The sequence below is a fragment of the Astatotilapia calliptera genome, chromosome 2 (assembly GCF_964374335.1).
Source record: "Astatotilapia calliptera chromosome 2, fAstCal68.1, whole genome shotgun sequence".
NCBI lineage: Eukaryota > Metazoa > Chordata > Actinopteri > Cichliformes > Cichlidae > Astatotilapia > Astatotilapia calliptera.
The window spans coordinates 30,358,516-30,384,772 of NC_137423.1; the positions used below are offsets into that span (position 1 = coordinate 30,358,516).

Sequence of the window (26,257 nt, forward strand, 5' to 3'; positions counted from 1 at the left end):
TATATATATATATATATATATATATATATATATATATAAATATATCTATCTATCTATCTATCTATCTATCTATCTATCTATCTATCTATCTATCTATCTATCTATCTATCTATCTATCTATCTATCTATCTATCTATCTATCTATATATTGAAATTGAAATTTATTAAAGAATGTTCGGAGAAACATTCAATATTACCGGTGTCGCTGTTCCGTTAGTAAAAGGTGGAACTACGAACGTAACCAGCATTCACTGTGGAAGTCGGGACCCGACCAGAAAGCTCAGTGGTGCTGAAATTGCAATGCGAAAAGACGTGTGGCCATTTTACTACGGGAACAACGTAGCGGGAAAATTTTTGTGTGAAAATATTTGTGTTCAAATCCGTTACAGGAAATTTTTATATCATTGGAAAGTAAAGAATATCGTTTAAAGTGCTGCAAGTCCGTGAACAACAAAGGGTTCCTCATAACAATGGAGTCAGAGAAATGGTACGTGCTGTTCATTGCTCTTCTGTTTTCGATTGTGTGTCAGATATCGGGTTCAGTAACTCATTATTCGATGCCCGAAGAAATCAAAGAAGGATCCGTCGTGGCTAATCTCGCCACCGATCTCAGTCTGGATATTAAATCACTGAATCAGAGGAAGATGCGTCTTGATATCATCGCGAACAAGAAATATCTGGATGTGAACAAAGAGACTGGTGAGCTGTATGTTGTTGAGAAGATTGACAGGGAAAATATTTGCACCACCAAGTCGTCAGCGTCTTGCTATCTTAGACTGGAGGTTATATTAGAAAACCCTTTACGAATATTTAATATAGAAGTAGAAATTCTTGATATGAACGACAACGCCCCACAATTTCGAAGAGACGCCATACATTTGGATATATCTGAAGCGACGCCAAGAGGAGAAAGATTTTCTCTGAGTAATGCAGTCGATCCGGATGTAGGGTCCAATTCAGTGAAAACCTATCATTTGAGTGAAAGTGAATATTTTAATATAGAAGTTCAGACCGGAAGAGATGGAACGAAATTTGCGGATTTGATCTTAAAACAGACATTAGATCGAGAGCAGCAGCCTGTTCATAATTTGATACTTACAGCTGTAGATGGAGGAACACCCGCTCGTTCTGGCACTGCCAGTGTTATTGTTCATGTTCTGGACACAAATGACAATCCACCCGCCTTTGAAAAAGAAAATCTTAGTGTTAAAATATTGGAAAACTCTCCAATTGGAAGTCTTGTTGTTGATCTTAATGCAACAGACTTAGATGAAGGATCAAATTCTGATATAACATATTCATACAGTTTATATACATCAGAAAAAACACAGGAGACATTTAATCTGAATCCAGCCACTGGTGAAATTACAGTTAAGGGAGTGCTGAACTATGAAGATTTCAGGATTTATGATATGGAAGTTATAGCTGCTGATAAAGGAGCCAGCAGTTTAACAGGACAATGCACCATAAAGATTCTAGTTGAAGACATGAATGATAATCATCCAGAAATATCAATTAAATCATTTCAGAGTCCAGTGACTGAAAACATCGAGTTAGACACAGTGATAGCTGTAGTTAGTGTCAGTGATAAAGATTCAGGTGATAATGGAATAGTTGATCTTCGTGTTCCAGATAATATGCCTTTCAAACTGAGGGAGTCCTCTGATAACTATTATGAATTAGTAGTGTCGGAGTCTTTAGACCGTGAGAAGGTGCCGGAATATGACATCACTTTCACTGTGACAGACAGAGGCTCTCCTCCTTTATCTGACAATGAAACTATGACTTTAGAGCTGCTCGATGTTAATGATAATGTCCCACAGTTCCCCCAGTCATTTTATACTATACGTGTCATGGAGAATAACGCACCTGGGGCCTTGCTCAGCTCACTCACTGCCTTTGACCCCGACCTCCATGAAAACCAGTATCTAGTTTATTTCATAATAGAGAAGGAGATAGCCAACACATCCATGTCCATGCTGTTCTCCATCAATCCAGAGAACGGTAATCTTTACGCACTCAAAACCTTTGATTATGAGATTGAGAAGGAGTTTCTGTTCCACATCGAGGCCAGAGACTCTGGCTCTCCTCCTCTCAGCAGTAATGTGACCGTCCACGTCATTATTGTGGACCAGAACGACAATGCTCCAGTTATTGTGTCACCGTGGCGTGCACACGGCTCTGTGGTGGAGGAAAAGATCCCCAGATCCACTGATAAAGGATCCCTGGTTGCCAAGGTGATAGCCTTAGACACAGACTCTGTGCACAACTCTCGGATCACCTACCAGTTTCTACAGGTGACTGACGCCACCTTGTTCAGTCTGGACCAATACAATGGAGAGATCCGGACTATGAGGATGTTCAGTTACAGAGATCCACGCCACCAGAGACTGGTTGTTGTTGCCAAGGACAACGGAGAGCCTGCTCTCTCTGCTACAGTCACCATCAAGCTGACCACAATGGAGACTGCTGTTAAAGCCTACTCTGACATGACTGAGGAGCCTCTGGAATATGACATCTTCTCAGACATCAACCTGTATTTGGTCATCGGTCTGGGCTCGGTGTCGTTTCTGCTGCTCATCACCATATTGGTCACCATCGTGATCAAGTGTCAGAAACCCAAGCCCAGCAAAGCAGCTCCTCCCTCCAGGAACAGTGTGATCAGTGAGAGGAACTCCACCATCGCAGACTCCACTCTGGTCTCCAACGATGCCTACTGGTACAGTCTGTTTCTAGCAGAGACCAGGAAAGGAAAGCTGGTGGTTAGACAGCCTCTGCCAAAGGGCTCCAGGTACATTGTGTCCAGCATACCGAGAGGGACAGGACTGACAGACACTAGTGACTCAGCAGCTTCTACTCTGCAGGTAGGAATTTGATATACAGATAAGATATTTTACCTACATAACATTAAAATTAATTACGATTATTTTTTCTATTTTCCGCTTTACCTTAATCCACAAAAAAAATATTCAGTGAATTATTCAAAAATCTCATAAATTATCATGAGGTACCACTATCAAATGCACTACTTAGTACATAACCAACATAGCAACAATCCATCATCATGATTTAGCAGCTTTTAATTGTGTTCAGGTCTTGTCCTCAAAAGTCAAGGCTGCAGTTTAAAGAACAATCTAAAAACCTGTGTTTTAATAGCAGTATAAATAATGTATATTTAATAAATGAAATGCAGTATTTAGGATCCACAAAGCTTAACTTCTTCATGACTTATTCACGTTTATTGTTTTTTATATACTTTTTACGTTTGTACTGTTAGCACAGTTTTTTTTTTTCTTATTTAACAATCAGTTTTAGGTGCGCCGTTATCTTCATGTTGTTAGAGTAACTTAATCTCAACTAACTTCTCTGGCTGTGTCCATTCTTTACAGCCATTTCCTCCCTGTTCTTGTTTTTGTGTAAATAAAATTTAATATCATGTATTTTCAATATTTTCCTGTGAATTCTGTATATGCAATATTTGCAACTTGTGCATTTATGATTAATACAATTGAGTACTTTATTATCTCTAATAATTTGTTTTTATCAGTGGTAAAGAGCGACTAGATTACTACGTCACCTAAAGTACCATGGTCATAAAGATATGGATAGAAAATCATTAGATCTATAATGAGACATTATGCAAAGTTAATGATAACTCGAAGTGCTACCATATTTGAAAATCGTCTGCAGCATTTTAGTGGTATCTCGTTTTATAATGCAGTAATCGTGAGGTCATTGCGGTTCATTGCTTTGACTGGTGGATTGTGTCTGAAATTTGATTGTTTTTTCAGCAATAATCAATTTGAACTGATTACATTTAGTAAATGTCACCTTTTATGTTTTGGGACCACCATTAACGGTATCCAGGTCCGTGTGTAGTAAAAACCAAAATATATGCAAAAACCAACGAAAATCAAGAATAATTTGAAGACGTGTGGTGTTCATTGTGGCTCAAAGGCTCCGACAAAATCTCAGGGGTGGCGCTATTCTATCAGTAAATTGCAAAGCAAAGAACGTAAAAGCAGAAAAGCGTGATGGTCTTCGCACGTTTAGAAGCAAGAGGACAGCGTCGTAGTGCTGAAACTCCGCTGCGAAACGCGCTGGCCTTGATTTAAGTTTAAATGTACTTTGGAATTCATACAATGTGTATTTGGCTCGAAAGAAACAGGGGGAGTTTTTTTTAAATGAATATTGCTAAAAACAAACATTATATCGTTTGAAGTATGATGAACTCCCATACAAGACGGGTTTCCAGAACAATGGAGTCTTACGAGAGGTACGTGATCCTCGCTATAATTTTTTCTTTTGCCCGGTACACATCGGCCTCAGTGACTCATTATTCAATACCAGAAGAAATGAAAGAAGGATCCGTCGTGGCTAATCTCGCCACCGATCTGACCCTGGATCTTAAAACACTGAATCAGAGGAAGATGCGTCTTGATATCATCGGGAACAAGAAATATCTGGATGTGAACAAAGAGACTGGTGAGCTGTATGTTGTTGAAAAGATCGACAGGGAATACATTTGCAATACCAAGTCCTCTTGCTATCTAAAATTAGAGGTTATACTAGATAACCCAGTAAGAATATTTAATATAGAAGTAGAAATTCTTGATATAAACGACAACGCCCCACAATTTCGAAGAGACGCCATACATTTGGATATATCTGAAGCGACGGCAAGAGGAGAGAGATTTTCTCTGAGTAATGCAGTCGATCCTGATGTTGGATCCAATTCAGTGAAAACGTACCATTTGAGTGAAAGTGAATTTTTTAACATAGAAGTTCAGACCGGAAGAGATGGATCGAAGTTTGCGGATTTGATCTTGAAAAAGACTTTAGATCGGGAGCAGCAGCCTGTTCATAATTTGATACTCACAGCTGTAGATGGAGGAACACCTGCTCGCTCTGGCACTGCCAGTGTTATTGTACGAGTTTTAGATACAAATGATAACGCACCCACCTTTGATAAAGAAAATCTGAATGTAAAGGTAATGGAAAACTCTCCGATTGGAAGTCTTGTTGTTGATCTTAATGCAACAGACTTAGATGAAGGATCAAATTCTGATATAACATATTCATACAGTTTATATACATCAGAAAAAACACAGGAGACATTTAATCTGAATCCTGCCACTGGTGAAATTACAGTTAAGGGAGTGCTGAACTATGAAGATTTCAGGATTTATGATATGGAAGTTATAGCTGCTGATAAAGGAGCCACCAGTTTAACAGGACAATGCACCATAAAGATTCTAGTAGAAGACATGAATGATAATCATCCAGAAATATCAATTAAATCATTTCAGAGTCCAGTGACTGAAAACATCGAGTTGGACACAGTGATAGCTGTAGTTAGTGTCAGTGATAAAGATTCAGGTGATAATGGAATAGTTGATCTTCGTGTTCCAGGTAATATGCCTTTCAAACTGAGGGAGTCCTCTGATAACTATTATGAATTAGTAGTGTCGGAGCCATTAGACCGTGAGAAGGTGCCAGAATATGACATCACTTTCACTGTGACAGACAGAGGCTCTCCTCCTTTATCTGACAATGAAACTATGACTTTAGAGCTGCTCGATGTTAATGACAATGTCCCACAGTTCCCCCAGTCATTTTATACTATACGTGTCATGGAGAATAACGCACCTGGGGCCTTGCTCAGCTCACTCACTGCCTTTGACCCCGACCTCCATGAAAACCAGTATCTAGTTTATTTCATAATAGAGAAGGAGATAGCCAACACATCCATGTCTATGCTGTTCTCCATCAATCCAGAGAACGGTAATCTTTACGCACTCAAAACCTTTGATTATGAGATTGAGAAGGAGTTTCTGTTCCACATCGAGGCCAGAGACTCTGGATCTCCTCCTCTCAGCAGTAATGTGACCGTCCACATCATTATTGTGGACCAGAACGACAATGCTCCAGTTATTGTGTCTCCGTGGCGTGCACACGGCTCTGTGGTGGAGGAAAAGATCCCCAGATCCACTGATAAAGGATCCCTGATTGCAAAGGTGATAGCCTTAGATACAGACTCTGTGCACAACTCTCGGATCACCTACCAGTTTCTACAGGTGACTGACGCCACCTTGTTCAGTCTGGACCAATACAATGGAGAGATCCGGACTATGAGGATGTTCAGTTACAGAGATCCACGCCACCAGAGACTTGTTGTTGTTGCCAAGGACAATGGAGAGCCTGCTCTCTCTGCTACAGTCACCATCAAGCTGACCACAATGGAGACTGCTGTTAAAGCCTACTCTGACATGACTGAGGAGCCTCTGGAATATGACATCTTCTCAGACATCAACCTGTATTTGGTCATCGGTCTGGGCTCGGTGTCGTTTCTGCTGCTCATCACCATATTGGTCACCATCGTGATCAAGTGTCAGAAACCCAAGCCCAGCAAAGCAGCTCCTCCCTCCAGGAACAGTGTGATCAGTGAGAGGAACTCCACCATCGCAGACTCCACTCTGGTCTCCAATGATGCCTACTGGTACAGTCTGTTTCTAGCAGAGACCAGGAAAGGAAAGCTGGTGGTTAGACAGCCTCTGCCAAAAGGCTCCAGGTACATTGTGTCCAGCATACCGAGAGGGACAGGGCTGACAGACACTAGTGACTCAGCAGCTTCTACTCTACAGGTAAGAATATAATAAACAGATATATTTTTCTTCGTTTTCCCCCCAAATTATTAACATTGATGGTTTCTCATTCATTGTTTCTTTTATGTGTGGGGGCCAATTAACAAAAATAAGTGAGGTCATGAACAAACTTTTTCATTATCTTAAAAAGAACCTGGAGTCAATCAGTCACACCTGACAATACAAGAAATAAATTAAAATATTCATAACTTATCTTCATGCCAAGCATTTCAAAACATTATAAAATCCAAAAGGTGGCGCTGTTTGGTCAAGAACACCTCAGACCATAACGTCATGACTGTGTGTCGTCGCCATTATTGGTTATAGTAAGAGAAGCGACAGTTTCCAGGTCCCGAAACACCCCCGTTCAACGCGTCTTGCTCATTTTACCCTGGGATATAGCTGGGAGTGAATCGGCTGCATATTTTTTAATCAAGGAGGGAAGAGAAATACTGAAAACTGCTATACACGTACAGTATATCGCTTGAAATGCAGTGAAACCTTAAATAACGGGAAAAACGGGTCCCACGCAACAATGAAGTCATTTAAGAGGTATGTTCTGCTCGCCGTTATTTTTAGTTCTGTTCATAGCGTACGGGCCTCAGTGACTCATTACTCCATACCCGAAGAAATGAAGGAAGGGTCAGTTGTTGCTAACCTTGCTACTGATCTCAGCCTAGACGTTAAATCACTCGGTAAGAGGAAGATGCGACTTGACCTTATCGCCAACAAAAAATATCTGGATGTGAACAAAGAGACTGGTGAGCTGTATGTTGTCGAGAAGATTGACAGGGAATATCTTTGTACACAAACGTTTACGGTGTGTTACTTAAAAATGGAAGTAATACTAGAAAATCCATTGAGAATATTTAATATTGAACTGGAAATTTTGGATATAAACGACAACGCCCCACAATTCCGAAGAGACGCCATACACTTGGATATATCTGAATCAACGCCTACAGGAGAAAGATTCTCTTTGAGCAATGCCGTTGATCCCGATGTGGGCAGCAATTTAGTGAAAACGTACCATTTAAGTGAAAGTCAACAATTTACAATTGAAGTTCAGACCGGAAGAGATGGATCGAAGTTTGCGGATTTGATCTTGAAACAAACATTAGATCGTGAGAAGCAGCCTGTTCATAACTTGATACTCACAGCTGTAGATGGAGGAAAACCTGCTCGTTCTGGCACTGCCAGTGTTATTGTTCATGTTTTAGACACAAATGACAATCCACCTATATTTGGTCAATCAGTCTATAATGTAAAAATAATGGAAAATTCTCCGATTGGAAGTCTTGTTATTGATCTTAATGCAACAGACTTAGATGAAGGATCAAATTCTGATATAACATATTCATACAGTTTATATACATCAGAAAAAACACAGGAGACATTTAATCTGAATCCTGCCACTGGTGAAATTACAGTTAAGGGAGTGCTGAACTATGAAGATTTCAGGATTTATGATATGGAAGTTATAGCTGCTGATAAAGGAGCCAGCAGTTTAACAGGACAATGCACCATAAAGATTCTAGTAGAAGACATGAATGATAATCACCCAGAAATATCAATTAAATCATTTCAGAGTCCAGTGACTGAAAACATCGAGTTAGACACAGTGATAGCTGTAGTTAGTGTCAGTGATAAAGATTCAGGTGATAATGGAATAGTTGATCTTTATATTCCAGATAATATGCCTTTCAAACTGAGGGAGTCCTCTGATAACTATTATGAATTAGTAGTGTCGGAGCCATTAGACCGTGAGAAGGTGCCAGAATATGACATCACTTTCACTGTGACAGACAGAGGCTCTCCTCCTTTATCTGACAATGAAACTATGACTTTAGAGCTGCTGGATGTTAATGATAATGTCCCACAGTTCCCCCAGTCATTTTATACTATACGTGTCATGGAGAATAACGCACCTGGGGCCTTGCTCAGCTCACTCACTGCCTTTGACCCCGACCTCCATGAAAACCAGTATCTAGTTTATTTCATAATAGAGAAGGAGATAGCTAACACCTCCATGTCCATGTTGTTCTCCATCAATCCAGAGAACGGTAATCTTTACGCACTCAAAACCTTTGATTATGAGATTGAGAAGGAATTTCTGTTCCACATCGAGGCCAGAGACTCTGGCTCTCCTCCTCTCAGCAGTAACGTGACCGTCCACATCATTATTGTGGACCAGAACGACAATGCTCCGGTTATTGTGTCTCCGTGGCGTGCACACGGCTCTGTGGTGGAGGAAAAGATCCCCAGATCCACTGATAAAGGATCCCTGATTGCCAAGGTGATAGCGTTAGATACAGACTCTGTGCACAACTCTCGGATCACCTACCAGTTTCTACAGGTGACTGACGCCACCTTGTTCAGTCTGGACCAATACAACGGAGAGATCCGGACTATGAGGATGTTCAGTTACAGAGATCCACGCCACCAGAGACTTGTTGTTGTTGCCAAGGACAATGGAGAGCCTGCTCTTTCTGCTACAGTCACCATCAAACTGACCACAATGGAGACTGCTGTTAAAGCCTACTCTGACATGACCGAGGAGCCTCTGGAATATGACATCTTCTCAGACATCAACCTGTATTTGGTCATCGGTCTGGGCTCGGTGTCATTTCTGCTGCTCATCACTATATTGGTCACCATCGTGATCAAGTGTCAGAAACCCAAGCCCAGCAAAGCAGCTCCTCCCTCCAGGAACAGTGTGATCAGTGAGAGGAACTCCACCATCGCAGACTCCACTCTGGTCTCCAACGATGCCTACTGGTACAGTCTGTTTCTAGCAGAGACCAGGAAAGGAAAGCTGGTGGTTAGACAGCCTCTGCCAAAGGGCTCCAGGTACATTGTGTCCAGCATACCGAGAGGGACAGGACTGACAGACACTAGTGACTCAGCAGCTTCTACTCTGCAGGTAGGAATCCAGTGTTCGCCTTTGCAGTAATTTCTCTGCTTTATAAACCTTATTATTTGTATTTGTAACATGTACAAAACAGCGGATTCTCGTTTTACATGCTATACTTTTTCAGGTAAATAAATATAATTGACTTTGGTAAAAATGCAAAATACATTTTTTCTATTATCAAAACTAATCTCACGAAATATAAAATGAATACTTCATTGTCTTTATTTTTATTTTTTTTACTTTTTCCCCTTCCTTTAACACAAGTAAAATGTGGTATGATATTTTCGGTGGCGCTGTTCCGTCCATAAAAGGCCAGCCCATCAACGTAGTCACAATGCTAACTACGTCTGAGCGAATCGGAAAAAAGACCAAACAGCTCCGTGGTGCTGAAAGTGCGAAAACGCACTAGCAAACTTTACAGCGGAAAAAACGGTGCGACAAAATTCAGTTTGAACGTGTTTCGAGTAGAATAGGTCTCAGCGCAAATTAGTATTGCTAGAAACGTCAAATATTCCGAGTGAAATAATATGATTGGATACAAAACCAGGGGTGCTTTTGTAACAATGGAGTCGTCGGAAAGGTACGTGCTGCTCAGTCTTTTCCTGTTTTCGATCGTCAATCCACTGTCGGCCTCAGTGACTCATTATTCGATACCAGAAGAAATGAAAGAAGGATCTGTCGTGGCTAATCTCGCCACCGATCTGACCCTGGATCTTAAAACACTGAATCAGAGGAAGATGCGTCTTGATATCATCGCGAACAAGAAATATCTGGATGTGAACAAAGAGACTGGTGAGCTGTATGTTGTTGAGAAGATCGACAGGGAACATATTTGCCCTTTTAAGTTATCAGCATCTTGCTATCTAAAATTAGAGGTTATACTAGAAAGCCCGTTACGAATATTTAATATCGAAATAGAAATCCTTGACATGAACGACAACGCCCCGCAATTTCGACGAAACGCCATACATTTGGATATATCTGAAGTTACAGCAAGAGGAGAGAGATTTTCTCTGAGTAATGCAGTCGATCCTGATGTTGGATCCAATTCAGTGAAAACGTACTATCTGAGTGAAAGTGAATATTTTAATATAGAAGTTCAGACCGGAAGAGATGGATCGAAGTTTGCAGAATTAATTCTAACAAAGACATTAGACCGAGAGCAGCAGCCTGTTCATAATTTGATACTCACAGCTGTAGATGGAGGAACACCTGCTCGTTCTGGCACTGCCAGTGTTATTGTTCATGTTCTGGACACTAATGACAATCCACCTACGTTTGATAAAGACAATCTGAGTGTAAATTTAATGGAAAACTCTCCGATTGGAAGTCTTGTTGTTCATTTAAACGCAACAGACTTAGATGAAGGATCAAATTCTGATATAACATATTCATACAGTTTATATACGTCAGAAAAAACACAGGAGACATTTAATCTGAATCCTGCCACTGGTGAAATTACAGTTAAGGGAGTGCTGAACTATGAAGATTTCAGGATTTATGATATGGAAGTTATAGCTGCTGATAAAGGAGCCACCAGTTTAACAGGACAATGCACCATAAAGATTCTAGTAGAAGACATGAATGATAATCACCCAGAAATATCAATTAAATCATTTCAGAGTCCAGTGACTGAAAACATCGAGTTAGACACAGTGATAGCTGTAGTTAGTGTCAGTGATAAAGATTCAGGTGATAATGGAATAGTTGATCTTCATATTCCAGATAATATGCCTTTCAAACTGAGGGAGTCCTCTGATAACTATTATGAATTAGTAGTGTCGGAGCCTTTAGACCGTGAGAAGGTGCCGGAATATGACATCACTTTCACTGTGACAGACAGAGGCTCTCCTCCTTTATCTGACAATGAAACTATGACTTTAGAGCTGCTGGATGTTAATGACAATGTCCCACAGTTCCCCCAGTCATTTTATACTATACGTGTCATGGAGAATAACGCACCTGGGGCCTTGCTCAGCTTACTCACTGCCTTTGACCCTGACCTCCATGAAAACCAGTATCTAGTTTATTTCATAATAGAGAAGGAGATAGCTAACACATCCATGTCCATGCTGTTCTCCATCAATCCAGAGAACGGTAATCTTTACGCACTCAAAACCTTTGATTATGAGATTGAGAAGGAGTTTCTGTTCCACATCGAGGCCAGAGACTCTGGCTCTCCTCCTCTCAGCAGTAATGTGACCGTCCACGTCATTATTGTGGACCAGAACGACAATGCTCCGGTTATTGTGTCTCCTTGGCGTGCACACGGCTCTGTGGTGGAGGAAAAGATCCCCAGATCCACTGATAAAGGATCCCTGATTGCCAAGGTGATAGCGTTAGATACAGACTCTGTGCACAACTCTCGGATCACCTACCAGTTTCTACAGGTGACTGACGCCACCTTGTTCAGTCTGGACCAATACAACGGAGAGATCCGGACTATGAGGATGTTCAGTTACAGAGATCCACGCCACCAGAGACTGGTTGTTGTTGCCAAGGACAATGGAGAGCCTGCTCTCTCTGCTACAGTCACCATCAAGCTGACCACAATGGAGACTGCTGTTAAAGCCTACTCTGACATGACTGAGGAGCCTCTGGAATATGACATCTTCTCAGACATCAACCTGTATTTGGTCATCGGTCTGGGCTCAGTGTCGTTTCTGCTGCTCATCACCATATTGGTCACCATCGTGATCAAGTGTCAGAAACCCAAGCCCAGCAAAGCAGCTCCTCCCTCCAGGAACAGTGTGATCAGTGAGAGGAACTCCACCATCGCAGACTCCACTCTGGTCTCCAACGATGCCTACTGGTACAGTCTGTTTCTAGCAGAGACCAGGAAAGGAAAGCTGGTGGTTAGACAGCCTCTGCCAAAAGGCTCCAGGTACATTGTGTCCAGCATACCAAGAGGGACAGGACTGACAGACACTAGTGACTCAGCAGCTTCTACTCTACAGGTAGGAATTTAATTCACAGACATGGTATTTTAGCTACATCGCTAATATATGTAAATTAATTACTATAATTTTAATGTTCCTTTTTTCCTCAACGTGATCTGCTAACAATTTTCAGTTAACTAATATAAAATGTCATAAGTTATCATGAGGGTACCACTATTAAATTCACTACTTAGTACATAACCAATAATCCATCATCATAATTCAGCAGGTTTTATTGTGTAAAAGTCTTGTCCTCAAAGGTCAAGTCTGCATTTCAAAGAACAGTCTAAAAACCTGCGCTGTTAGCAGCGAAAATAACTTATATTTAGTAAAAAATGCTGCATCCACGATCCACAAAGTTTAACTTTTTCATGACTTATTCAAGTTTATTGATTTTTATACATATATATTTTTATGTTATTACTGTTAGCATAGTCATTTTTTTTCTTATTTAACAATCAGTTTTAGGTGCGCCGTTATCTTCATGTTGTTAGAGTAACTTAATCTCAACTAACTTCTCTGGCTGTGGCCATTCTTCAGAGCCATTTCCTCCCTGTTCTTGTTTTTGTGTAAATAAAATGTAATATCATGTATTTTCAATATTTTTCCTGTGCATTCTGTATATGCAATATTGGCAACTCGTGCATTTATGATTAATACAATTGAGTACTTTTTCTATCTCTAATAATTTGTTTTTATTAGTGGTAAAGAGCGACTAGATCACGACGTCATCTAAACAACCATGGTCATGGAGATATGCGTTCAGAATCATTAGATCTATTATGAGAAATTATATAAGGTAATGACAACTCGAAGTGCTACCATATTTGAAAATCGTCTGCAGTATTTCCGTGATATTTCGTTTTATAATGCAGAAATCGTGAGGTCATTAAGGTTCATCGTTTTGACTGGTCAATTGCGTCTGAAATTTGATTGTTGATTGTTTTTTCAGCAATAATCAATTTGAAGTCATTTAATGTACTAAACGAGCATCGTTTATGTTTTGGGACCACCATTAACGGTACCCAGGTCCGTGTGTATTAAAAACAAAAATATATGCAAAAACAAACGAAAATCAAGAATAATTTGAAGACGTGTGGTGTTCATTGCGTTTCAAAGACTCTGACAGAATCTCAGGGGTGGCGCTATTCTATCAGTAAAATGCAAAGCAAAGAACGTAAAAGCAGAAAAGCGTGATGGTCTTCGCACGTTTAGAAGCAAGAGGACAGCGTCGTAGTGCTGAAACTCCGCTGCGAAAAGCGCTGGCCAAGATGTAGCTTAAATGTACTTTGGAATTCACACTATGTGCGTTGGGCTCAGAAGAAAGAGGGAAATTTTTTAAATGAATATTGCTGGAAACAAACATTATATATGATGAACTCCCATACAAGACGGCTTTCCAGAACAATGGAGTCTTACGAGAGGTACGTGATCCTCGCTATTATTTTTTCTTTTGCTCGGTGCACATCGGCCTCAGTGACTCATTATTCAATACCAGAAGAAATGAAAGAAGGATCCGTCGTGGCTAATCTCGCCACCGACCTCGGGCTGGATATGAAAACTCTGAATCAGAGGAAGATGCGTCTTGATATCATCGCGAACAAGAAATATTTAGACCTAAACAAAGAGACTGGTGAGCTGTATGTTGTAGAGAAAATCGACAGAGAGCATATTTGCCCTACAAAGTCATTAGCGTCCTGCTATCTAAAATTAGAGGTTATACTAGATAACCCAGTAAGAATATTTAATATAGAAGTAGAAATTCTTGATATAAACGACAACGCCCCACAATTTCGAAGAGACGCCATACATTTGGATATATCTGAAGCGACGTCAAGAGGAGAGAGATTTTCTCTGAGTAATGCAGTCGATCCGGATGTCGGATCCAATTCAGTGAAAACATACTATCTGAGTGAAAGTGAATATTTTAATATAGAAGTTCAGACCGGAAGAGATGGATCAAAGTTTGCGGATTTGATCTTGAAAAAGACTTTAGATCGAGAGAAGAAACCTGTTCACAATTTGATACTCACAGCTATAGATGGAGGAACACCTGCTCGTTCTGGCACTGCAAGTGTTATTGTACGAGTTTTAGATACAAATGATAACACACCCACCTTTGACAAAGACAATATGAACATTAAAATGATGGAAAACTCTCCGATTGGAAGTCTTGTTGTTGATCTTAATGCAACAGACTTAGATGAAGGGTCAAATTCTGATATAACATATTCGTACAGTTTATATACATCAGAAAAAACACAGGAGACATTTAATCTGAATCCTACCACTGGTGAAATTACAGTTAAGGGAGTGCTGAACTATGAAGATTTCAGGATTTATGATATGGAAGTTATAGCTGCTGATAAAGGAGCCACCAGTTTAACAGGACAATGCACCATAAAGATTCTAGTTGAAGACATGAATGATAATCACCCAGAAATATCAATTAAATCATTTCAGAGTCCAGTGACTGAAAACATCGAGTTAGACACAGTGATAGCTGTAGTTAGTGTCAGTGATAAAGATTCAGGTGATAATGGAATAGTTGATCTTTATATTCCAGATAATATGCCTTTCAAACTGAGGGAGTCCTCTGATAACTATTATGAATTAGTAGTGTCGGAGCCTTTAGACCGTGAGAAGGTGCCAGAATATGACATCACTTTCACTGTGACAGACAGAGGCTCTCCTCCTTTATCTGACAATGAAACTATGACTTTAGAGCTGCTGGATGTTAATGACAATGTCCCACAGTTCCCCCAGTCATTTTATACTATACGTGTCATGGAGAATAACGCACCTGGGGCCTTGCTCAGCTCACTCACTGCCTTTGACCCCGACCTCCATGAAAACCAGTATCTAGTTTATTTCATAATAGAGAAGGAGATAGCTAACACATCCATGTCTATGCTGTTCTCCATCAATCCAGAGAACGGTAATCTTTACGCACTCAAAACCTTTGATTATGAGATTGAGAAGGAGTTTCTGTTCCACATCGAGGCCAGAGACTCTGGCTCTCCTCCTCTCAGCAGTAACGTGACCGTCCACATCATTATCGTGGACCAGAACGACAATGCTCCAGTTATTGTGTCTCCGTGGCGTGCACACGGCTCTGTGGTGGAGGAAAAGATCCCCAGATCCACTGATAAAGGATCCCTGATTGCCAAGGTGATAGCGTTAGATACAGACTCTGTGCACAACTCTCGGATCACCTACCAGTTTCTACAAGTGACTGACGCCACCTTGTTCAGTCTGGACCAATACAATGGAGAGATCCGGACTATGAGGATGTTCAGTTACAGAGATCCACGCCACCAGAGACTTGTTGTTGTTGCCAAGGACAACGGAGAGCCTGCTCTCTCTGCTACAGTCACCATCAAGCTGACCACAATGGAGACTGCTGTTAAAGCCTACTCTGACATGACTGAGGAGCCTCTGGAATATGACATCTTCTCAGACATCAACCTGTATTTGGTCATCGGTCTGGGCTCGGTGTCGTTTCTGCTGCTCATCACCATATTGGTCACCATCGTGATCAAGTGTCAGAAACCCAAGCCCAGCAAAGCAGCTCCTCCCTCCAGGAACAGTGTGATCAGTGAGAGGAACTCCACCATCGCAGACTCCACTCTGGTCTCCAACGATGCCTACTGGTACAGTCTGTTTCTAGCAGAGACCAGGAAAGGAAAGCTGGTGGTTAGACAACCTCTGCCAAAGGGCTCCAGGTACATTGTGTCCAGCATACCAAGAGGGACAGGACTGACAGACACTAGTGACTCAGCAGCTTCTACTCTACAGGTAGGAAGTTAATGCATAGATATGGTATTTTATTTACACAATAACATATAAATATCAATTATTTTCATTATAATTTTTATTTCCCCCTCGACTTCATTTATTAAAACATTCTAGTATATCATTCTAAAATCTCAGAAATTATCATGAGGTAGCATTTTCAGATGCATTACAAACATAATATTTTAAATTATTCTCCTAATTTTTCTAAATGTATTATTATTATTATTATTATTATTGTATCAACTCGTGTTCATGCATAACTTAGTTTCAGTGATCACATAAACGTTCAAATCCTTGCTGGAGGCACCAGTGTCGCATCCATAAAGTAGTATACAACGAAGAAATTAATACCTTCAATAAATACGTTTTTTGATTTATGTTTTTTCAATAGGGGTGAATAAGATTTTTTTTTTTAAATATACATTTAATTTAATATTTGGTATTGATTGGTGGTAAAAGACACACACACACACACACACACACACACACACACACACACACACACACACACACACACACACACACACACACACAGGAGTGACTCACTGCTTTATCTAACGGGTCTCCAACATGAATAATTAGAAAAACATAGAACACAGGAGAATAAGTGGAAAAGCAAATAATCATAAATGAATTATATTTATAAATAATCTGCACATATTCAGTGACATGTCGTTTCCACTTTTACATTTTTTAAGCGAATGGACGTAATAATTTGCACGCATAAACTGTGTATTAACTATGAATGTAATTTTCAAAATTACTAAATTTAAGCCCACTTAAAGGGAATAAACTAATTTAACCCGAGTGATCCCACCTCATTAGTTGTTATACACACACACACATATATATATATATATATATATATATATATATATATATATATATATATATATATATATATATATATATATATATATATATATATATATATATATATATATATATATATACACATATATATATATATATTACGGTCCGCACTGCATACATACATGAAACAATTGTGAGTCGAAAATAATTTTTTGGCATATCATGTTCAACGTAGTTAGGAAGATCTTGTAAAATCAAAGGGGTGGCGCTATTCTATAACTAAAAAGCCGACACACGGACGTCATGTAAGAACAGCGTGGTGGTCTGAGAAAAGCGATAAACAAGCGGACTGCTCCGTAGTGCTGAAGGTCCCCTCCGTGGGGCGCTGGCATTATTTTGAGAAGGAAAAGGTCGATATTGAAATGCATGTTTGCCTGTGATGAAAGACAGAATATCAAAACTGAATATTGCTGGAATAATATACTTGATCGTTCGAAGAGCAATTAACTCACTTAAAGACGGCTTTCCAGAACAATGGGGTTCCATAAGAGGTATGTGCTGCTTGCTGTTATTTTCTCTTTTGTTCGATACACATCGGCCTCAGCGACTCATTATTCAATACCAGAAGAATTGAAAGAAGGATCCGTCGTGGCTAATCTCGCCACCGATCTCAGCCTGGATGTTAAAACACTGAATCAGAGGAAGATGCGTCTTGATATCATCGCAAACAAGAAATATCTGGATGTGAACAAAGAGACTGGTGAGCTGTATGTTGTTGAAAAGATCGACAGGGAACATATTTGCAATACAAAGTCCTCAATGTCTTGCTATCTAAGATTAGAGGTAATACTAGAAAATCCAGTACGAATATTTAACATGGAAGTTGAAATTCTTGACATGAACGACAACGCCCCGCAATTTCGAAGAGAGACTATACATTTAGACATAACTGAATCAACGCCTACAGGAGAAAGATTCTCCTTGAGCAATGCCGTTGATCCTGATGTGGGCAGTAATTCAGTGAAAACGTACCATTTAAGTGAAAGTGAACAATTTACAATTGAAGTTCAGACCGGAAGAGATGGATCAAAATTTGCGGATTTGATATTAAAACAGACATTAGATCGGGAGCAGCAGGCTGTTCATAATTTGATACTCACAGCTGTAGATGGAGGAACACCTGCTCGTTCTGGCACTGCAAGTGTTATTGTACGAGTTTTAGATACAAATGATAACGCACCCACCTTTGAAAAAGACAATCTGAGTGTTAAAATAATGGAAAACTCTCCGACAGGAAGTATTGTTGTTCATTTAAATGCAACAGATTTAGATGAAGGATCAAATTCTGATATAACATATTCATACAGTTTATATACATCAGAAAAAACACAGGAGACATTTAATCTGAATCCAGCCACTGGTGAAATTACAGTTAAGGGAGTGCTGAACTATGAAGATTTCAGGATTTATGATATGGAAGTTATAGCTGCTGATAAAGGAGCCACCAGTTTAACAGGACAATGCACCATAAAGATTCTAGTTGAAGACATGAATGATAATCATCCAGAAATATCAATTAAATCATTTCAGAGTCCAGTGACTGAAAACATCGAGTTAGACACAGTGATAGCTGTAGTTAGTGTCAGTGATAAAGATTCAGGTGATAATGGAATAGTTGATCTTCGTGTTCCAGATAATATGCCTTTCAAACTGAGGGAGTCCTCTGATAACTATTATGAATTAGTAGTGTCGGAGCCATTAGACCGTGAGAAGGTGTCAGAATATGACATCACTTTCACTGTGACAGACAGAGGCTCTCCTCCTTTATCTGACAATGAAACTATGACTTTAGAGCTGCTGGATGTTAATGACAATGTCCCACAGTTCCCCCAGTCATTTTATAATATACGTGTCATGGAGAATAACGCACCTGGGGCCTTGCTCAGCTCACTTACTGCCTTTGACCCCGACCTCCATGAAAACCAGTATCTAGTATATTTCATAATAGAGAAGGAGATAGCCAACACCTCAATGTCTATGCTGTTCTCCATCAATCCAGAGAACGGTAATCTTTATGCACTCAAAACCTTTGATTATGAGATTGAGAAGGAGTTTCTGTTCCACATCGAGGCCAGAGACTCTGGCTCTCCTCCTCTCAGCAGTAACGTGACCGTCCACATCATTATTGTGGACCAGAATGACAATGCTCCGGTTATTGTGTCTCCGTGGCGTGCACACGGCTCTGTGGTGGAGGAAAAGATCCCCAGATCCACTGATAAAGGCTCCCTGGTTGCCAAGGTGATAGCCTTAGACAATGACTCTGTGCACAACTCTCGGATCACCTACCAGTTTCTACAGGTGACTGACGCCACCTTGTTTAGTCTGGATCAATACAATGGAGAGATCCGGACTATGAGGATGTTCAGTTACAGAGATCCACGCCACCAGAGACTTGTTGTTGTTGCCAAGGACAATGGAGAGCCTGCGCTCTCTGCTACAGTCACCATCAAGCTGACCACAATGGAGACTGCTGTTAAAGCCTACTCTGACATGACTGAGGAGCCTCTGGAATATGACATCTTCTCAGACATCAACCTGTATTTGGTCATCGGTCTGGGCTCGGTGTCGTTTCTGCTGCTCATCACCATATTGGTCACCATCGTGATCAAGTGTCAGAAACCCAAGCCCAGCAAAGCAGCTCCTCCCTCCAGGAACAGTGTGATCAGTGAGAGGAACTCCACCATCGCAGACTCCACTCTGGTCTCCAACGATGCCTACTGGTACAGTCTGTTTCTAGCAGAGACCAGGAAAGGAAAGCTGGTGGTTAGACAGCCTCTGCCAAAGGGCTCCAGGTACATTGTGTCCAGCATACCGAGAGGGACAGGACTGACAGACACTAGTGACTCAGCAGCTTCTACTCTGCAGGTGAGGCACTTTTTTGAGTCACCCTGATTGGGTATAATATCATTCAGAAAATGTTCATTTTATAACCTAGTACTGGATTAAATAGCTTTATTCCCAAGCATTAATTTAGAAATGGTCCCTTTGTTTGAGATGCAAATTTTATTAAATGTCATCCTTATTATTCACACTCATGGTCTTTTATATGCAGCACAGTTCAGTGATGTCCTATCCTAAAATCTTTATTCGACATTTAGTTCAATGTAGTTATCTAAAGCAAACTGATGAAACATACTATTTTAGGTGAAACAAACGTTTTCCCTTTTTGCAGTTTATATAAAATATTTTGGAAATAAAAAGAGACGTTTTACAGAAAATGATATGAATATACTTATTCTATGTCGTGCAGCGACCCATTCAAGTGAAAATAAAAAAAGTAAAATACTCCCATGAAAACACATCTTCCACATCAGCCGTGCAAATCATTACGAATAAACTTCCTAAGCATTTCTTAGTGTTTAAGTTTAATCTTGGGGCAAATTAGTAAATTATTTTTGCATTAAAAAATATTGTGTGATGGCCATTTTATTTCAGGCAGAGGCGCTGTTTCCCAATCTGACTTACGGGACAATAGTGACATCTCGATCGCCACCCCAGTAAAATTTTAAATAAGAGGAAGAGAACGGAAAACGAGCAGCTCCTGGTGAATTTGGATTTCAAGGATTTCCAGACACTGTACTTGCATTTTCGGGGGAGATTTAACTGACGCCTACCTCTTCTTTAAAGCCCACTTGTTTTAAATTGCTTAAGAAAAGAAAGGTCGTAGTAAGAATGAAGGGATTTGTCTGCTTTGGACACTGGAGAAGGTATGTGCTGATATTCATTCTCCTCGCTTCCAATATAAAGTGCACTGCAGCTGTGACACACTACTCTGTTCCCGAGGAACTGGAAGAAGGCTCTGTTGTAGCAAATCTAGCCGGGGATTTGGGAATAGATGTGAAGACACTGGTCGAACGGAAAATGCGTCTAGAGATCATTGCAAATAGAAAATATCTGGACGTGAACAAAGAAACAGGGGAGCTGTACATTGTTGAACGAATTGACAGAGAATCTCTCTGTCCCGCTAAGACGTCGTGTTATCTGAAAATGGAGGCAATAATCGAAAATCCCAAAAGAATTTTTTACATAGAATTGGAGATAATGGACATAAACGATAACGCGCCCCACTTCAGAAGAGACACCATAGATTTAGACATTTCAGAAGGGACAGAGGCTGGAGAGCGTTTTTCAGTGAGCAACGCAGTTGATCCAGATGTTGGATCGAACTCCGTAAAAGCCTACCACTTGAGTGAGAGTGATTATTTCACTATCGAAATTCAAACAGGAAGAGATGGATCAAAATTTGCTGATTTGATCCTTACAAAAAAACTAAATCGAGAAGAACGCGCTGCTCATAATTTAATTCTTACGGCCGTAGATGGCGGTATACCGCCTAGTTCAGGAACTGCTACTGTTTTTGTTCACGTTTTAGATACAAATGATAACGCCCCTAAATTTGAAGAAGACAGTTATCAGGTTAGTGTACTGGAGAATTCTCCAGTTGGAAGTATTGTTATTCATCTTAATGCGACAGATTTAGATGAAGGCTTAAATTCAGAAATAGTATATTCATATAGTCTGTATACATCGGAAAAAACACAGGAAACCTTTAATCTAAACCCTACGACAGGTGAGATCACTGTAAAGGGGGTGTTAAATTATGAAGATTTCAGGATTTATGATATGGAAGTTATAGCAACCGATAAAGGGGTTGGTGCATTATCAGGCCAATGTAAAATTAAGATTATTGTAGAAGACATGAATGATAATCATCCACAAATTTCTATCAAGTCTTTTCAAACTCCAGTCACTGAAAACATTGAATTGGACACAGTGATAGCTGTAGTTAGTGTCAGTGATAAAGATTCAGGTGATAATGGAATAGTTGATCTTCGTGTTCCAGATAATATGCCTTTCAAACTGAGGGAGTCCTCTGATAACTATTATGAATTAGTAGTGTCGGAGCCTTTAGACCGTGAGAAGGTGTCAGAATATGACATCACTTTCACTGTGACAGACAGAGGCTCTCCTGCTTTATCTGACAATGAAACTATGACTTTAGAGCTGCTGGATGTTAATGATAATGTCCCACAGTTCCCGCAGTCGTTTTATACTATACGTGTCATGGAGAATAACGCACCTGGGGCCTTGCTCAGCTCACTCACTGCCTTTGACCCCGACCTCCATGAAAACCAGTATCTAGTTTATTTCATAATAGAGAAGGAGATAGCCAACACATCCATGTCTATGCTGTTCTCCATCAATCCAGAGAACGGTAATCTTTATGCACTCAAAACCTTTGATTATGAGATTGAGAAGGAGTTTCTGTTCCACATCGAGGCCAGAGACTCTGGATCTCCTCCTCTCAGCAGTAACGTGACCGTCCACATCATTATCGTGGACCAGAACGACAATGCTCCTGTTATTGTGTCACCGTGGCGTGCACACGGCTCTGTGGTAGAGGAAAAGATCCCCAGATCCACTGATAAAGGATCCCTGATTGCCAAGGTGATAGCGTTAGATACAGACTCTGTGCACAACTCTCGGATCACCTACCAGTTTCTACAGGTGACTGACGCCACCTTGTTTAGTCTGGACCAATACAATGGAGAGATCCGGACTATGAGGATGTTCAGTTACAGAGATCCACGCCACCAGAGACTTGTTGTTGTAGCCAAGGACAACGGAGAGCCTGCTCTCTCTGCTACAGTCACCATCAAGCTGACCACAATGGAGACTGCTGTTAAAGCCTACTCTGACATGACTGAGGAGCCTCTGGAATATGACATCTTCTCAGACATCAACCTGTATTTGGTCATCGGTCTGGGCTCGGTGTCATTTCTGCTGCTCATCACTATATTGGTCACCATCGTGATCAAGTGTCAGAAACCCAAGCCCAGCAAAGCAGCTCCTCCCTCCAGGAACAGTGTGATCAGTGAGAGGAACTCCACCATCGCAGACTCCACTCTGGTCTCCAACGATGCCTACTGGTACAGTCTGTTTCTAGCAGAGACCAGGAAAGGAAAGCTGGTGGTTAGACAACCTCTGCCAAAGGGCTCCAGGTACATTGTGTCCAGCATACCGAGAGGGACAGGACTGACAGACACTAGTGACTCAGCAGCTTCTACTCTACAGGTATGGAGAAGCAACGAGTGAAATTTTTACACTTACCAGTTCTATGGTTTTACTGCTGTTTCTCTGCTTAATCAACACCGTTAACACTGTGTATCCATTATTTTTTAAAACCACTCAACCAAATACCAATAAGAAAAAAAATTATGTGTTTATTAATCAAATTAATTATCTTGCTGTGCTTTTGTTGGCATCTAGTAACTGCAGTTGAATGCTACAAACGATCTATATTTTAGGTAAATTAGGAGGACAGCTGTAGGAGCAACGACACTAATAACTATAACAACTACATTTGTAAAGCATATCAGCGTTATACTTTCGAAGTCGGTTAATTCAAGTGAGAGATAACACAACGCGTCGCTCTTCACGACAAAAAAAAAATCAGGTCCACGTGACGTCACCATCCAGATAACTGAGGAAAGTAACAGAACCTCCATTTTTACATGGTTCTTTCTTCTAGCAGCCCGAGGTCATAGTATATAACCTCTTTGTTGATATTCATAGAGGTGTGCTTTCTTGGAACCGAGACATCGATTTTGCCCATCCAGAGGCGTTTTATTTGTGAACGAGACGAACTAATAATCATGGATTTTAAATTATGTCATCGCTCTGGGGTGAGGTACGTGTCGATGCTCATTTTTTTCTGTGTGGCCGTCTCCGTTATATCTGCTGTTACACACTACTCAATCCCCGAAGAGATGGAACAAGGTTCCGTGGTCGCTAATCTAGCATTGGATTTGGGTCTGGACGCAAAATCACTGGGTAGACGCAACATGAGACTGGATGTCATCGCCAATAAGCGATATCTTGAAATCAATAAAGACACAGGAGAGTTATTTGTTTCTGAAAAGATTGACCGCGAATACATATGTAACAGCAAGAATCCATCGTGTTTTCTTAAAATGGATGTGACGATCGAAAATCCAATTCGTCTGTTCAACATTGAGGTTGAAATAATGGACATCAATGACAATGCGCCTTTTTTTCGTAGAGACACGATGCATTTAGATATATCCGAATCGACCTCGCCAGGGGAGCGCTTTTCCCTACCTAATGCTGTGGATCCCGATTTTGGTTCAAATTCAGTAAAAAATTACCATCTTAGTAAAAATCAACACTTTGCGCTTGAAATTCAGACCGGGAGAGATGGTTCAAAGTTTGCAGACCTGATTGTGAAAACATCTTTAGACAGGGAGAAGCAGGCTGTTCATAATCTAATACTCACTGCTGTGGACGGTGGAGTCCCCACCCGCACAGGTACAGCCAGCATCATTGTTCGAGTGCTTGATGTCAACGACAACGCCCCTTCTTTTGAAAAAGAAAAATATGTCGTAGATGTGATGGAAAACTCTCCAGTTGGCAGTCTAGTAATTAAACTTAATGCCACTGATTTAGATGAAGGATCCAATTCTGAGATTGTTTATTCATACAGTTTGTATACATCAGAAAGGACCCAAAATATGTTTAACCTCAATCCAGAAAATGGTGAGATCAGAGTCAAAGAGATGATAAATTATGAAGATTTAAAACTTTATGAAATGGAAATTATAGCCAGTGATAAGGGACCTAACTCAGTATCTGGACAGTGTAAACTTACAATACAGGTGACAGATATGAATGATAATCACCCAGAAATATCAATTAAATCATTTCAGAGTCCAATAAAAGAAGACACACCCACAGACACAGTGATAGCTGTAGTTAGTGTCAGTGATAAAGATTCAGGTGATAATGGAATAGTTGATCTTCATATTCCAGATAATATGCCTTTCAAACTGAGGGAGTCCTCTGATAACTATTTTGAATTAGTAGTGTCGGAGCCATTAGACCGTGAGAAGGTGCCAGAATATGACATCACTTTCACTGTGACAGACAGAGGCTCTCCTCCTTTATCTGACAATGAAACTATGACTTTAGAGCTGCTGGATGTTAATGACAATGTTCCACAGTTCCCGCAGTCATTTTATACTATACGTGTCATGGAGAATAATGCACCTGGGGCCTTGCTCAGCTCACTCACTGCCTTTGACCCCGACCTCCATGAAAACCAGTATCTAGTTTATTTCATAATAGAGAAGGAGATATCCAACACTTCCATGTCCATGCTGTTCTCCATCAATCCAGAGAACGGTAATCTTTACGCACTCAAAACCTTTGATTATGAGATTGAGAAGGAGTTTCTGTTCCACATCGAGGCCAGAGACTCTGGATCTCCTCCTCTCAGCAGTAACGTGACCGTCCACATCATTATTGTGGACCAGAACGACAATGCTCCTGTTATTGTGTCACCGTGGCGTGCACACGGCTCTGTGGTGGAGGAAAAGATCCCCAGATCCACTGATAAAGGATCCCTGATTGCCAAGGTGATAGCCTTAGATACAGACTCTGTGCACAACTCTCGGATCACCTACCAGTTTCTACAGGTGACTGACGCCACCTTGTTCAGTCTGGACCAATACAATGGAGAGATCCGGACTATGAGGATGTTCAGTTACAGAGATCCACGCCACCAGAGACTTGTTGTTGTTGCCAAGGACAATGGAGAGCCTGCTCTCTCTGCTACAGTCACCATCAAGCTGACCACAATGGAGACTGCTGTTAAAGCCTACTCTGACATGACTGAGGAGCCTCTGGAATATGACATCTTCTCAGACATCAACCTGTATTTGGTCATCGGTCTGGGCTCGGTGTCATTTCTGCTGCTCATCACCATATTGGTCACCATCGTGATCAAGTGTCAGAAACCCAAGCCCAGCAAAGCAGCTCCTCCCTCCAGGAACAGTGTGATCAGTGAGAGGAACTCCACCATCGCAGACTCCACTCTGGTCTCCAACGATGCCTACTGGTACAGTCTGTTTCTAGCAGAGACCAGGAAAGGAAAGCTGGTGGTTAGACAGCCTCTGCCAAAGGGCTCCAGGTACATTGTGTCCAGCATACCGAGAGGGACAGGACTGACAGACACTAGTGACTCAGCAGCTTCTACTCTGCAGGTATGATAAAAAAAAGTCACTTACAGA

The 26,257-nt window shown here is 40.7% G+C and overlaps 3 protein-coding genes and 2 pseudogenes across 11 annotated transcripts in view; all 5 read left to right on the top strand.

Annotated features, from left to right (window-relative positions):
• The first annotated feature begins 245 nt into the window (after positions 1 to 245).
• Positions 246 to 4,631, top strand: LOC113036833 (protocadherin alpha-C2-like). Its single transcript, XM_026193369.2, has one exon. The coding sequence runs from the start codon at positions 471 to 473 to the stop codon at positions 2,874 to 2,876; it is 2,406 nt and encodes an 801-aa protein (XP_026049154.1). The 5' UTR covers positions 246 to 470; the 3' UTR covers positions 2,877 to 4,631.
• Positions 4,224 to 26,257, top strand: part of LOC113036790 (protocadherin alpha-C2-like) — a 34,888-nt gene continuing 12,854 nt past the window's right edge. For 2 of the 7 annotated variants that reach the window (XM_080288787.1, XM_080288776.1), the window contains exon 1: positions 4,224 to 6,644. In XM_080288787.1, coding sequence (XP_080144913.1) covers positions 4,224 to 6,644 — 2,421 coding nt within the window. Of the gene's footprint in view, positions 6,645 to 13,707; positions 16,296 to 20,278; positions 23,244 to 23,269; positions 26,231 to 26,257 lie in introns of those variants that run through there. The other 5 variants (XM_080288800.1, XM_026193294.2, XM_080288780.1 and 2 more) reach the window with 4 other exon arrangements.
• On the top strand, positions 7,012 to 9,598 carry LOC145420072 (protocadherin alpha-C2-like). The gene has a single exon (XM_080288823.1). It carries the CDS (start codon positions 7,180 to 7,182, stop codon positions 9,595 to 9,597), a length of 2,418 nt encoding a protein of 805 aa, XP_080144949.1. The 5' UTR covers positions 7,012 to 7,179; the 3' UTR covers position 9,598.
• Positions 10,081 to 12,542, top strand: LOC113036821 (protocadherin alpha-C2 pseudogene; annotated as a pseudogene). The gene has a single exon (XR_013901350.1). The product of XR_013901350.1 is annotated as a protocadherin alpha-C2 pseudogene (transcript).
• On the top strand, positions 17,675 to 20,075 carry LOC113036778 (protocadherin alpha-C2 pseudogene; annotated as a pseudogene). Its single transcript, XR_013901398.1, has one exon. The product of XR_013901398.1 is annotated as a protocadherin alpha-C2 pseudogene (transcript).

Coding starts and splice junctions, on each gene's coding strand:
- LOC113036833 (XM_026193369.2), top strand. CDS start 471: ATGGAGTCAGAGAAATGGTACGTGCTGTTCATTGCTCTTCTGTTTTCG.
- LOC145420072 (XM_080288823.1), top strand. CDS start 7,180: ATGAAGTCATTTAAGAGGTATGTTCTGCTCGCCGTTATTTTTAGTTCT.